This window comes from Balaenoptera acutorostrata, chromosome 5 (genome assembly GCF_949987535.1).
Source record: "Balaenoptera acutorostrata chromosome 5, mBalAcu1.1, whole genome shotgun sequence".
Taxonomy (NCBI): domain Eukaryota; kingdom Metazoa; phylum Chordata; class Mammalia; order Artiodactyla; family Balaenopteridae; genus Balaenoptera; species Balaenoptera acutorostrata.
In genome coordinates this window covers 109,747,197-109,762,296 of record NC_080068.1, presented here as the reverse complement: position 1 = coordinate 109,762,296, position 15,100 = coordinate 109,747,197, and the positions used below count along the sequence as shown (strand labels likewise).

The 15,100-nt window shown below is 36.5% G+C and overlaps 1 protein-coding gene across 1 annotated transcript in view; it reads right to left on the bottom strand.

Annotated features, from left to right (window-relative positions):
• Positions 1-927: 927 nt before the first annotated feature.
• The window catches only part of TET2 (tet methylcytosine dioxygenase 2), a 135,819-nt gene continuing 121,646 nt past the window's right edge, over positions 928-15,100 (bottom strand). The window contains exons 9-11 of the mRNA XM_007190980.2: positions 9,069-9,206; positions 6,015-6,369; positions 928-4,021 (exon numbers count right to left, since the gene is read on the bottom strand). Coding sequence (XP_007191042.2) covers positions 2,586-4,021; positions 6,015-6,369; positions 9,069-9,206 — 1,929 coding nt within the window. The 3' untranslated portion in view covers positions 928-2,585. The remainder of the gene's footprint in view (positions 4,022-6,014; positions 6,370-9,068; positions 9,207-15,100) is intronic.

Here is a 15,100-nt window from a genome sequence, read left to right as displayed (position 1 = left end):
GAGAAATTTTTTTAAAAGACAAAAGCCATGTTATAAAGATTTGACCAATAAAACTCAAAAGCCTCCGTTGATTAAGAATTTATTTGAAACGTTAGTAAGCAAAAATGTACGCAGACTAAGACATAATTGTACAGTTGATTGCACACCATCCCCCTAAGTGTTTTGTTTGTGTAGAGAAGTCCTCATGGATCTGTGCCTGTATTGGTTACAGGATCAAAACATCTTTATTTAGAGAGCTAAGGACTCTAGCCAACAGTCACTTGCCAAACTCCTGCCTTACAATTTTCCCTTTATCAGCTCAGTGCATTCTATTTTCATGTAATTTTTTTCTGCTTGAAACAGTCAAAGGATTCTCCAAACTCTTAAAATGCTTTTCTTTACAATAAAAAGAGCCAACAGATTTACAAAATTAGTTTTAGTTACATCAGGACATATACAAGTAAAATAGGAGGGATTCAAAATAAAAGGGTTAAATCCCTGAAAAAGAATATATTTATTAACCTACAACAATTTTACATAAACACAGGTGACATGTTGGCATAAGGAGAACATGAGCTGAAATATCCCTGAATTTTTAGAACAAAAAGGTTGAAGTTCAAGTTATACTTGCTAAGAAATCAAGTATTGAAAAAAGGTATGCTTTTTTTTTTTTAATAAAAAAAAGACTTGGAAAAAAATGATGGTACACAATGCTATAAGCTTTCACTCTCAGTTCAATATCCTATTGCCAAACTAGTGTTGAGGTATATGACAAGTAGGAACATCACTCAAACCTTTAATGAATTTTTAGCTCACATTATGATATATTTATAGCAGGCTGAGTAGCACCATCATGACGTGAATTCTGCTTCAAATCCATATTATATATATATATATATATATATATATATATATATATATATATATATATATTTAATTTCTTTTTACAGTACTAAAATACTAAAGCATTGCGTTAAAAAAGTTTTGTTTACAATTTAATTTACTTACTATACATCTCTTTCACTTCTTTATACAAATTAATGATTTAAAACCACCACAGCAAACCAGCTGCCTGTTTTTTTTTTTTTTCCTTTTAATTAATAGATTCACATGGAACTAACCCTGTTTATTAATCTTATGCAGGCATCAGTCTGCTCAATCTTCCCGGTAAAGAGGACACTTAAGCTAAGAAATGACAACATCACAATGTACAATTATCAACACAAAGGCAGACAGCCATTGGGTTCGCTGAAGAGCATACAGAGCCATACGATAGCATTGCTTAAGTGAACTAGCTTTGTTGAGTCTGTAGCATGCGGTTAATCACTACCTGCAGTTAACAGAAAATTCTTAAAACTCTACATATTTGAGCAATGAACTTGTCATACAATTTTGTATAAAACTTTTACAGTATAGCATGTGAGATGAGCACCAGAAAAACATGTGTTTTGTGGACTAATGTATTCCCTTGAATCCAAAAAGTCCCGTTTTGGATTTAACTGGCTGTAATAAAAATGGACACATTGCTCATCAGCAGATGCATGGCTAAAAGCAAAAATATTTTAAAAGCTTTCTTTTTGTTTCCTTAAAAAAATCAACTTTGCATTCTAAAATGAAAGTAAACTTTTCTTTTTTTTTAAACGTCTCAGTACCTTAGCATTGTTCAAGTTGTCAAAGCTTAGGTAGACAAAGTGCTTCTAAAACACCATTTAAAATATTTATAGATATACATGTTTGTGCACATATACATATTTGTGTGTATATATATGTACATATATATGTTTATTGTCCTACAAGGACTTCACTGGATGAGCAAAATCCAGAGACCTTTAAAATGTCCACATTTTAAAAACTAAGCTTGTGTAAGAATAGGTAATTATGATTAAAAACTTGAATGAAAAGGTACCCCCATTATTCAAGGGCATTGCAGTACACTGATAGCATCTTGATGATATAAAGGCATTAGTTTTCAACTGTTAAAGACACCATTTTCTTAGCACCATTTCTTAGAACATCCAAACAAATTCAGTGTTTTGCTGTCTATTCATTTATGCTTCTTGTAGCTATTTTGATAAATAAAAGTTAATATTAAGATTACAGTAAAAACTGCATGTTAAAAAGCCATAATTCCAGTATTTCAGTACATTGTATATTCAGCACCAGATGGTATTTTAAGATTCCTGCCCCTGTAATACTACAGTACTTGTTTGATTTGTGTTCCACGACTATGCAAACTTGGTATTATTAAAAGTGGTCACAGATGTGTAGAGTTGTAAGGGGGAAAAATATCACATTTAAATATCATCTCATCCAATAATAGAACCAGTGTTTAAAAATGTAAATTGTGGAACACTTTCTTCTCCACCTTCTTTTTGCATAGAATGCTTTGGTCTTTTGCCTAGATTCCATCTGTGACCACTTAGGAGTCAGTGGAAATTAAGTGCTATGGTAAGATGACCTCTTTCTTTGCTGGTGAGCTGAGGTTCCTCTCACCGCATCTGTCAGGAATACTGTGTCCTTTCCCCACTGCCCACATCATGAGAACTACACTAAGGACAGATTGGTTGTGGTCTTTTCAAATGAGGTAACCAACACAAGGGGCGACATCATATATATCTGTTGTAAGGCCCCGTGACCCTAGTGAAGGCGTATGGAGATGTAGTTACTGTGGAGTCTGTGGTCACGGACATGGTCCTTTCGGCAAGGGACTTGATGAAGCGCAGGTAAGTGGGCTCGGCAGGTTCATGCGGCTCAGTGGGCTCCCGTTTCACTTTTTTGCCGTGGGTTTTCTGAGGCACGTAGTCTGGGCCGTACTTTTCACACTCTTCCTCTTTCTCGCGGGCTTTCTCGGCCATTTTGGCTTCCCAGAGCGCCAAGCCATGTTTTGGCTCATTCATGCTCTTGTGCTGGTAAAAGACGAGTGAGATCCTGGTGGGGTGATTCCTGTTGGGATTCTTTAAAGGGGTTGTGGCGTGCAGCTCGCGCTTTGCACACTCGATGAGAATGGACCCATGAGTCGGAGCCACGGCCACTCCCCCAATGTCAGGATCCAGGAAGCTCTGCTCGCTATCAGACCAGACCTCGTCATTGTCCTCGGCAGCACAAGGCTGCTTTTCCTGACTGCCAGCGTCGTGTACTTTGTGGAAGCCTTCCTGGACAGAAGCAGTTCCATCATGGTTAAGACCGGGAAGCGTCTTAGATAACCCATTCGCTGTGTGGGAGAGCACGTCATTCTCCTTGTTTGGGAGATGCAGGGCATGAAGAGAGCTGTTGAACACGCTCGGAGCTGCACTGTAGTTATGGATTAAATGAGAAGATGGGTGATGCTCACCATTTTTATAGTCTGTGTTTGGATTGCTCAGATTGGGTGGTAATCGAGAGGCAGCCCCCATGAAGTGGCCATCCATCTCATGAGCGGAATAAGGGGGAAATGTACCTACATGGTGTACATTTGGTCTAAGAGTACAACTGCTGAAGGCATCTCCTTGCATATTTTGGTTTCCGTAACCTAAGTACTTAGAAGTAAAACTCTGGCTATTTCCGAACCTCGGCTGGTAAAGCGTATGGATGGGTGGTAGATTTAGCTTAGACAGAGGATCTTGGTTTGGATACCTGTATAGATCCATGGGCTGAGACTGGGGAGAATAGGAACCCAGATATTGGGAGCACTTGTCCATTGATATGCTTCCATTGCATTGATATGATGATGGATATTGGTTATTCTGATTCAAAAGCCCAGGGTAGGGGCTCATGGGATTAGAAGAATTCAAATATGAACCTGCAGCTTGGGATGAGGCGGAATAGAGGTTCATAGGGTCGGCGCCTCCATAAATCTCTGAAGGGCGTGAAGAGCTTGGATAAGGACTAACTGGATTGGGCCTCCTCGTGTATAGACTGGTGGATCCAGCAGAAGTGTAAGAGCTGACAGACTCTGACTGAGGGTTATCAGTGAAGGGGTGATATGGCTGCTGCGGCTGTGGAAGCTGCTTCTGCAGCTGGGGCTGGGGCTGCTGCATGACTGGTCCTGAAAGTCGCAGAAGTTCTGTGGACCGGAAAAGAGAGAGCAAGAACAAACATGCTTGGTCAGCACTTTATGAGAACTAGTGAGGCTGTCTACACGTACGTGAGGACCATCACTAGAATCACGCAACACCCATCACACGAGGACAAGAGCAACGTCAGAGCTCTCTAATCACTGTCTGGCATAATTTTTTGTGTCTAAAGCATTAGAAACCAAATGGCAGAGCACACAGCAGTACATTTTGGTAAGTGGTGAAAAATGTAATGAAACATCCAAAAGCCATTCCATTGAGAGCATCGTGTTCTCTGGAGCTTCCGCGCGTTTGATCAAGCCACACTCTCTACTTGAAGTGCCCTGCCCCCTCCTCCCCATCTCCCTGCCCTTCCTTGACATAGTCATCCCTTCCTCAAGGAAACCGTCTATAAACCCAACTTCTAGTGCTTTTGTAATACTTTGTCATAGCCACTGCAAACATCAGTCAGATAAAGCAACAGTCATAATGTACTGGAATTATCCATTTTTAGTCCCCTCCTCACCTCACTGCAAAGTAGTCCCTTGAGGGAAAGGACCATGTCTTATTTTACTTTATTTCTCCATTGCCTGGCATGCAATCAAATATGTTAAATAGGTAATGTAGCAAAAAATTTGTTATGGAAGATTCAGCAATGCTATGAGAAAAAGAATGACATTCATTTAAATACCCAAAGCACCTTATACAACTGGCAAACCCTATTTCATTAGCATGCTTTCCAGGAAGGAAATTTACACAGTTGTAGATACAACTTTAAAGGAACTTTCAGCTTTGTAAATGAAACTTTTAAAAGTCATACTTCTGTTTCATGACCGCACTTAAAAGAAAGAGTAATATGAGATGAGAACAGATAAACGGAGCCGCAATGGCAGTCCTGAGAACTGAAACAATCACTGCGGAGGCCAGTTAGAAGGAACTAGACACAAAGTTCTAACTGATTGTACTTTATAGCTAACTTACAAGAGATACCAGGGAGTGGACAGGATTTACTTCTCTTAGTGTAAGTCAACCAATCAATAAATATTTATTAAACATCTTTGACATATTATTCTAAATTACTTAGTTTTATCCCTGAGCTTCAAAATCAATCAGTAGGGAGACTTGACTTTGTGAAGCAAAGACGGTTGGTCCTAAGCAGAGCATTATACTAATGCAAAAGATATGCATTTTTCTCTTGTTAATGGCTAGGCCAATACCATCTCTGAAATTTGGATATGGACATCACATTGTATGATTTCTCTTTTTAGAGTATTAACTACAGACAAAGCAAGAAAGAGAATATCCACTAGCATTGATAAATAATGCTCTATTGCTACTACTACAGATGTGATCTATTTTGATGGGTAAAAGCTTTATAAGAGCTATACGTGGATTCCCCTCGTAAACCTCAGACTCAACATGGCTAAAGAAAGGTATCTTATTCTCCTGCCCTTCCCTCATAAATCTTATTTTCAAACTTACCTCAATAAATAGTACTGTTTTAATTATCTAGGCTTATAACTTTGGAGTCATCCTTAAATCTTTTTTCTCCTTCATTCTAATGGTTTGTCACCAACGTACTGATAATCATTTTGGAAGAATCAGCTTCTGTCATCTTTTGCTATATCTTCATTGCTACCACCAAAATTCAAGCTCTTATTACCTCGCTCTTGGTTTACTGCATCAATCTCCAAACTATTAGTTCTTCTGCCTCTAATTTGGCTTGTGTGTCGTTGATGGATTAACACTAATTTCACCATATCACTTACCATAAAACTTTGCCATTTATTATAGAATAAAATCCAAACTTCTCCCTCACACTGGGGCTGACGCAACACCTCACTACCATCTCCAAGAACAAAGCCTGGGCCTTGCTACTTTAGAGAAAATTCTAGTACAGAACTAAGCCCATGATTGAACATAACCTTCTGAAGTTAACAGTGTTCATGTTTAAAAGAAGTGTCACGTAACACATATATCTACAATACTTCACATTAAATTTACCTGCCAACTGTTTCACCTGGCTTGCATTTTCAATCTGTTTTGTACGAGAGGAGGCTGACTTTTCCTTTTCATTCTTATTTGTGCCGTTCTCCAAAGAGGAAAGCTTTTCAGCTGCAGCTTTCTTGGCTTCTAGTTTCCTTTGTCGGCATGTCTTGACTGGCTCTGCTAACATCCTGACTTTCCGTCGAAAAGAACTCAGTACCTGAATAGCACCATTTTGTTTTTTCTCCTCCTGAGCTTCTGCACTCCCAAACTCATCCACATCCGAGACTTTGTAGAGAGGCAGAACATGGAGCTGCTCGTCCTCAGGTTTCCCTCCAATTTCTCGATTGTCTTCTCTAGTGAGGGTGCATACCTGGCAGGGAAGTAAGACAGCACAGCCTCAGTTTCAGTCCAGATGACAGCTGGTGTGTGTGTGTGTGTGTGTGTGTTTTCCCTTCTCAGTATTTAGATTTGTGGTGCTGGCCTACTGGACCAGATTGGTTTGTTACCATAAAACCATGATTGTCTGTTATTAATGAAAATTGCATCAAAATGTACATCAAGATAAACAAGTTCATGTTGACTTTTTTTTTTTTTTTTTTTTTGGAATCTATCAGGAACTGTTACCTGCAGTGACCCTGTTCTTCACATACATTTCTGACTAAGGGAAGAAGCTTCAAAAAGAAGCTACAAGTTTCCTCTACCAAATGGCTTCCTCTGCTTTTGGTAACATCACATTCGCCTCATCTCATACTTTGTACACAAAGAGATTCCACATCTTTCCTCACACCTAACTCTCCTTAACTGCGTTTAAGAAATTTCCACAGGATACCAAAGTGAAATCTAAACAATGTAAAATTGAAGATTTGATTGATACAGGTAATATGTAAGTTAACACTGCTTCTACCTTTCTTTTCTCTCCTCTGTACTTTATGAAATCTAACTTATTGTTTCTCTTCTCACTCATTTCTCTTCTGAAAAGAAAAAAAAAAGCTACTTCTGCTGCTTTGATAATTTGATGGTACTTTTTTTCTTTTGTTGGCCACAATCACATTGGCTTTGATGAAAGATTGTTTGTTGGTTTTAAAATACTAGCTTTTAGTATTTAGTGTTTTTAATTAACGGAGAAAATGTGACCACAGTTATTTAAAATCCAAGGAAATACAAAATCATTGAAAGATACTCTTGAAAGGAATGTGATGATTATATTAGATTTACCTTTATAAATAAGTTTAACACGCAATGGTATTAAAATGAGCGTTTCACTTCGTACACGGAAGTCTTCCCAAATCCTTGCCTCTGAGCACTTGTCACCTTTTCCCACAATTTATCCCTACTCGCTTCTACCTCTCTAGTGCTGCTTTCCATTTCACCTCACAGAAGCTGTGACCTATCAGAGGCAAATTCCCCTTCATTCAAAAACTTTCTCATCCTCTGCCCACTCTCCATCACCTTGCTGGAGAGAAACCTGGTTATCTTCAAGACCTACTATAGCTCCAGCGCTCATTTATTTCTTCTGCTTCCCAGAATCTAGCAGAGCCTCCAAATGATGAGCAGGTGTTCAATACCTGATGCGTGATGGTGTTAGATACTGAGGATAAGTCTCATGTTCGTTCTCCTGGATCAGAAATCAGCAAACGAGGGCCTGTGGCCAAACTGCCTTGCAGTCTGTTTTTGTATGGCCAGTGAACTAAGAATGATTTTTTGCATTTTTTCAAGAACTTTTTATTGAAAAAATCCCAAACAAAGAATATGACAGAGATCCTATGTGGCCTGCAAAGCTTTTAACAGAAAACTTTTCCAACCCCTGCTCTAGACCATTAAACCAATACCTTCTTTGCTTCTCAACAAAAATTTCACACCAGATTCCTCGAATTAATTCCACTACTGCCTACTATCTCTCTGAATTCTTTTCTACACTATAATTTAACTATAGTGCCTGCCTCCTATTTTCCATGTTAGGTCTCATTGGTCATCTTCCTCATTACACCTGTATCCATGTTGATAACTCATTAGGTTGATTAATTTATAGTTTCTGTACTTGAGCTTTTTCATTCTTTTTTTTTTTTAAGTCCTGAAAATTACATATTTAAGACATATCACAGTTTTTGTGGTATATACCATGATGTTTTCATAAGGATTTTTAAAAAAATTAATTAACTAATTAATTTATTTTTGGCTGTGTTGGGTCTTCGTTTCTGTGCGAGGGCTTTCTCTAGTTGTGGCGAGTGGGGGCCACTCTTCATCGCGGTGCACGGGCCTCTCACTGTCGCGGCCTCTCTTGTTGCAGAGCACAGGCTCCAGACGCGCAGGCTCAGTAGTTGTGGCTCATGGGCCTAGTTGCTCCGCGGCATGTGGGATCTTCTCAGACCAGGGCTCGAACCCGTGTCCCCTGCATTGGCAGGCAGATTCTCAACCACTGCGCCACCAGGGAAGCCCCCTTCATTCTTTATCTCCACTCTGAGTCACCTCTTTAGGTACAAGGCCATACCCGGGTTTTGATGGTATGCAACATTGCTCCCCCCTAAGATGGATCCATTTTCTCCCCTTACCAAAGCCTTCAAATACAAGGACCAATCCATTTTACCCATTGTAATATGTAGTTACAATGGGTTCTTTTGCACTTTGAACCTTCTGTAGTAGTTGGTGTGACATCGACGATGCATTTTTCATTTATACTTTTCTCTGCAAGCTGGACTGGTACCTTAGCTTGTATATGGCTTTTTGCTTAACTGATTATAACCTACTAGATATCTAACAGTGAATTTTGAAAGAATTTTTTTGGGCATCTAATTGTAGCTGGCGAGGCTTAGTCACTGGTTTAGATTAGCACCAAGAATTTCCATGATTTTCACATGCTTGTCAATACAGTTTTCCACTAATGTGACATGCCAACCTGTTAGAAGAGTACTAGTTATGTGAAACAAGGTCACCTTGAAATAGCAATCATTCATGAAAACACTCTTCTCTGCAGGGACACCGGCAGAAAACATATTACTCTAAATGCAGCTAACTTCCAGTCCTCTACTCTTCAACAGGACATGCTGCTAACCTCTCCTCAGCACCACTTACCAATGTGCTGCCATTCTGCATGTTGTGCAAGTCTCTATGGGCATGAGCACAGAAGTCCAAACATGCAGTGACCCCTGAGAATGGACGGCCTTCCTTCAGACCCAGACGACACTCTGGTGCTCTGTGTTCATATTCAATCTGAAAAATAGAAGCGAGTGTGTGACTGGGGAAGTACTTAGGCATTTCAAATTTTTAGGCACACATTTGAGAAAAAAGTACAAGACCTGTGTACTGAGCAGGTCAAAAAGGTTCCTTAGGATTATATTTTATATCCCCAAATACAATGGAATGACACAAAATAGAGCAAATGCCTTGACACAGTAAAGTTATTTAATAGTGTTACTGAGCTATAATTGACTTACACTTTAAATATATGCTGTTTATTGTACTATTTGATTATATATATATATATATACACACACACACACATATACATACATGAAACCACTACCACAATCAAAATAATGTACATATCTATCATTCCCAAAAGTTTCCTCACACCTCTTTATAATTCATGCCTCCCACTTTGTTCCCAGGCAACTACTGATCTGCTTCCTGTCACTAGAGATTATTGTAGTTTGCATTTTCTAGAATTTTACATAAATAAATCCATTTTGAGTTGATTTTTACATAGGGTATGAGATTAAGAGTCAAAGAATTTTTTTCCATATGGATATCCAACTGTTCAAACACTGCTGGGTAAAAAGTTTACACTTATCCCATTGAATTGCCTTTATTGAAAATCAATTGACCATACATGTTGAATCTATTTCCAGACTCTCTATTCTGATCTTTTGTTATGCAATGGTGTGCTGGTGTGTGTGTGTATGTATGTGTGTATATGCCAATAATCAACTGTCTTGATTACTAGTAAATGTGGATTTGTAGTAAATCTTGAAATCAGGGAGTAAAGGTATTCAAATTCTGTTCTTTAAAAAAAAAGTTTGACTATTACAGGTTCTTTACATTTCTATTTATTTTAGAATCACCTTGTCAATTCCTTCAGAACACCTGGTGAGATTTAATCAAAAACCACATTAAATGTAAATTTAATGATGTAAATTGATTTTTAATTTAATTTAACTGACATCTTAATAATACTTAGTCTTGTGATCCATGAACATGGTATATCATTCCAGTTATTTAGGTCTTTTATAATTTCTCTCAGAAATGTTTTGTAGTTTTCAGTGCACAGGTCTTGTACATTTCTGTCAAATATATATTAAGAATTTCATATTTTTGATGCTATTTTAATTGTTATTGGTTTTCATTTCAATTTTTAATGGTTTATTGCTAGTATACAGAAATACAATCGATTTTTGTATTTTGCAACTGTGCTAAACTATTTTTTAGTTCTAGGAGGATTTTTGGTAGACTCTTTGGGACTTTCCACACACATGTTGTCTGCAAATAAGGATAGTTTCATGTCTTCATATTCAATCTGTATCCTTTTTATTTTCTTTTTCTTGCCTATTGCACTAAAATTTCCAGTTAGATGTTAAATAGAATAAGATACAAGTATATATTATACAGCACAAGGAATATAGTCAACATTTTATAATAATTATAAATGGAGTATAATCTTTAACAATTGTGAATCACTATGTTGTACATGCGAAACATATAATATTGTAAATCAACTATACCTCAATTAAAAAAATTAGGTTGCCACAAAAAGCTTGCTGGCACGATGAGAACTATTCTTGAAAACATCCCTTGAATTTTCTTAAGCAAACAGTCATTTGATAAAGAGTAAAAATTATTTATTTTTATTATTGTACGACAATTGTTTATTAAATTTATGTTTATAAATATGGCACAGAGAACATCTTCAACAAATAGTAAAACCTACTTGAGAAGTTAAAAAAAAAGATGTTAACTAGAAGTGGTGAGAATGGACATGCTTTTCTTGTTCCCAATGTATAATGTGTTTTAAAAAAATTTTAGCTTTCCATTTACTGAGTTTTCACAGACGGCAAAGCCTACCTTAGGTAATAGGCATGATCCCATTACAATAAAATAGCATTAAAAAGTTTCATGTCACAAAACGGAGCAAAGAAATTACAGTTCCACCTAGCTGAGCAAGTTAAGGAATGAAATGCTTCTTTAACTTGCTGCTTTACCATAAAAACGCTAAGCACTTTAGTTCTTTCACCATTATGTGTGACGTTAGTTTTAGGTTTTTCATCTATGCCCTTTATCAGGCTGAGGAAGTTTCCTTCTATAGATGTTAAATTTTGTCAAATGCTTTTACCCTATCTCTTGAGATAGTTTTCCCCATTATGTTGGTTAATATGGTGAATCACATTGATTGATCTTTGAGTGTTAAATGAACAAGCTGCTCCTGAAATAAACTCCATTTGATCATAATATATTATCCCTTTTACACATCGTTGGATGTATTTAGATGAAATTTTGTTAAGAATTTTCACATCAATATTCATGATCATTGGACTTTATTTTTTCTTTAATGCCCCTGTCTGATTTTAGTACCAGGATATTTCCAGCCTCATAGAATGAGTTGGGAAGTACTTACTCCTCTGCTACCATCTAGAAGAGTTCCATTGAACTATTCTTTCTTTCTTAAATAATGAGTGAAATTTGGAAGGGAAATCATCTGGGCCTGGAGTTTTCTTTTTGGGAAAGTTTTTAATTACAAATTCAATTTTTTAATAGATATAGGACTACTCATGGTATTTTTTCTTTAGTAAGCTTCTGTAATTTGTGCCTTTCAAGGACTTTGCCCATTTCATCTAAGTCATTAAATTTATTTTCATAAAGTTTTAATAATGTTTTCATTATTATTCTTTTACTGTCTGTAGGATATGTAATGGTGTCTCATCTCTAATTCTTGATATTGACAATTTGTACCTTCTCTTTTTTCTTGAACAAATTGACTCAAAGTACTAGCTTTTGGTTTCACTGATATATTCTGTTTTCTGTATTCTATTTCATTGATTTCTGTTCTTACCTTTAGTTTTTCCTTCCTTCTGCCTTTTATATGGCTAAAATTGCTCTTTTTCCAAGCTTCATAGGATATAAGCATAGATCATTGATTTGAGACTTTATATAACATTTCTGATATAAATGTTCAATGTTATAAATCTTTATCTAAGTAAGCGTCATAGCTGCATCCCACAAGTTTCAATGTCACATCTTCATTTTCATTCAGTTTGAAATACTTTCTCCCTTGTGATTTATTCTTTGGCCCACAGGTCATTTAGAAATAAGTTGCTAAGTTTCCAGATATTTAGGGATTTTGTAGGTATCCTTCTGGTACAGATTTTCAATTTAATTTCATTGTGATCAGATAACATATTTTGTGGCTTTTAAATTTATCAATACTTGTTTCATGACCCAGAATATAAACTATCTTGGTAAATCATCCTTGTATATTTGAAAATAATGTTAATTCTGTCATTGCATGGGGAGTTCTATACATAACATCAATTTCGTTAAGTGTTGTTCAAGTCTTCTGTCCTCTTACTAATCTTCTGTCTACTTGTTCTAATGGTTTGAGAGAGAGATATTGAAAACTGACTGTAACTGGAGCTTTGTTTTTAGTTGTATCAGTTTTTGTTTAATAAAATTTAAAGCTATTATTAGATGCATAGTTAGGATTATCATATTCTCTTGCTAAACTGACCTTTTTATTATTATAAAATGATCCTCTTTATGATATTCTTTGCTATGAAATTTACTTGGCTATTAATATCATTCCAGCTTTCTTTTGATTGATATTAGCACGGTATTTCTTGGTTCTTGCTTTTTTAAATATCACAATTGTTCTGTATTAATGTGATTATTCAATATCACAAGCTCTGCCTTTTAATTGGGAGTGTTAAAAAAATTTACATTTAATGTGGTTTTTGATATGGCTGGGATTAAATATACCATTTGCTATTTGTTTTGTATTTGCTTTAGCTTCCTTTTAGTTCCATATTTTAATTAAATTAAATTAATTAATTAATTAATTTATGGCTGTGTTGGGTCTTCGTTTCTGTGCAAGGGCTTTCTCTAGTTGCGGCAAGTGGGGGCCACTCTTCATCGCAGTGCGCGGGCCTCTCACTATCGTGGTCTCTCTTGTTGCGGAGCACAGGCTCCAGATGTGCAGGCTCAGTAATTGTGGCTCACGGGCCCAGTTGCTCTGCAGCACGTGGGATCTTCCCAGACCAGGGCTCGAACCCGTGTCCCCTGCATTGGCAGGCAGATTCTCAACCACTGCACCACCAGGGAAGCCCTAGTTCCATATTTTAAAATATGTTTTGGGATTAATTCCATTCTCATCTCTTTACTGGGGGATTAGTTATACACTTTTTGTTAGTGCCTGCCTGCTTTAAGGTTTACAGTGTAGTGTACAGTCTATATTCAAGTAATATACCATTCCATCCATATATAATATAAGAATCTTACAACAGTATATTTCCAATCCCCAAGCCTCTGTGCTACTTTTACATGTTATAAACCTTAAATTACATTTTTAATATATTTTAAAATAACAAACTATCTTGTAAAGAAATTTTTTAAATAAGCGGAAAAAGTCTTTTTACTCGCATATCTACTATTTATGATGTTTTCATTCCTTTTTGCCAATCCAGATTCTATCTGGTATCATTTTTCTTTCTATCAGAGGGCTTCCTTGAACACTTTTGAAGTTTTAGTCTGCCGGTGGTGGTAAATTATTTATTTCAGCTTTTGTATGCCTGAAAAAAAAAATCTTTATTTTGCCTTCACTTTTGAGAGCTGTTTTTACTGGTTATAGATTTCTAGATTGATAGTCTTTTTTTTTTTTTTCTTTCTGTACTTTAAGGATGTTTTTCCTCTTTTTTCTTGCATCTTTCTCAGACTTTAAGTCTTGTGTGTCTATTATCCATTTTTTCCCTATAAGTAATGTCTTTTTCCCCCCATCTACTTTTCACATTTTCTCTTAATCACTGTAAGCAAATTGATTTTAATGTGATTTTAGACAGTTTCTTCATATCTCCCCCCCCGCCCCCCCCCCCACCATTTGGGGCTTGCTGAGTTTCTGGGATCAATGGGTTTATCGTTTTGAACAAATTTGAAAAATAATTGGCCATTATATTTAAAAATATTTTTCTGTCCTCCTTTTGGGACTCTAATTACACATATATTACTGTAATAATATTGTGCGATGCTGTGATCTAGTTAGCTTTATTCTGTTCCTTGAATAAAAATGTATACAAAATCTAGCTGGTCCTTAGACACATGCCATCTCATAAGAAATACCATGCAGGGGTCTGTGAATGGATTACTGGAAATTTTTCTCTATGTCTGGAGATAGTTCTAAGTGCATGGCTTTCTGATGGTGTAAATCTGTGCTGTTCAATACGGCAGCTACTAGCCACATGTAGCAATTTACATTTAAGTTAATTAAAATGAAAAGTTCATTAACTCAATTGCACTAACCACATATCAAGTGTTCAGTAACCACATGTGGCTAGTAACTACCGTTCTGAACAGTGTAGACAGAAAATATTTCCATTGTCATAGAAAGTTTTCTTGGTTTAAAATGTCATCTCCACACCTGACGAAAGCACATGATTTTGAGATTTGAGCCTGCTAATTCAGTCCTAAAGTTTAATGGTAAGATAACCATAGAAAAGATAGAGAAATATAACTCTACTGGATAGATATAAAGGATATTTAAGTTAAGAAAACCTATATTCTAATTCCATGGAGCTGACAGAAGAAATGCTGTGAAGACCCAATGAAGCTTAACTTCAGCAATAAGACTTTATAAAATCAAGGAACAAAGCAAAGAAGAACATTCATATATGAGAAATAAAGGTACTACGTTCAGTTGGGGGAAGGAGGCAAATACCAAATAGTAGACTTTCACAGCACCTATAACCTTGATGTGTTATGTATACTGTAGGAAAAGATCACATGGCTGTTTTCTGGGGTCTCTAAACCATGTTAAGACATATGGATAAACTTTCCAGTAGTACCTACCATGCAATATAAAAAAACACCTTATTCGTTCTTAGCCATTAGTTGATTTAGTTTATATA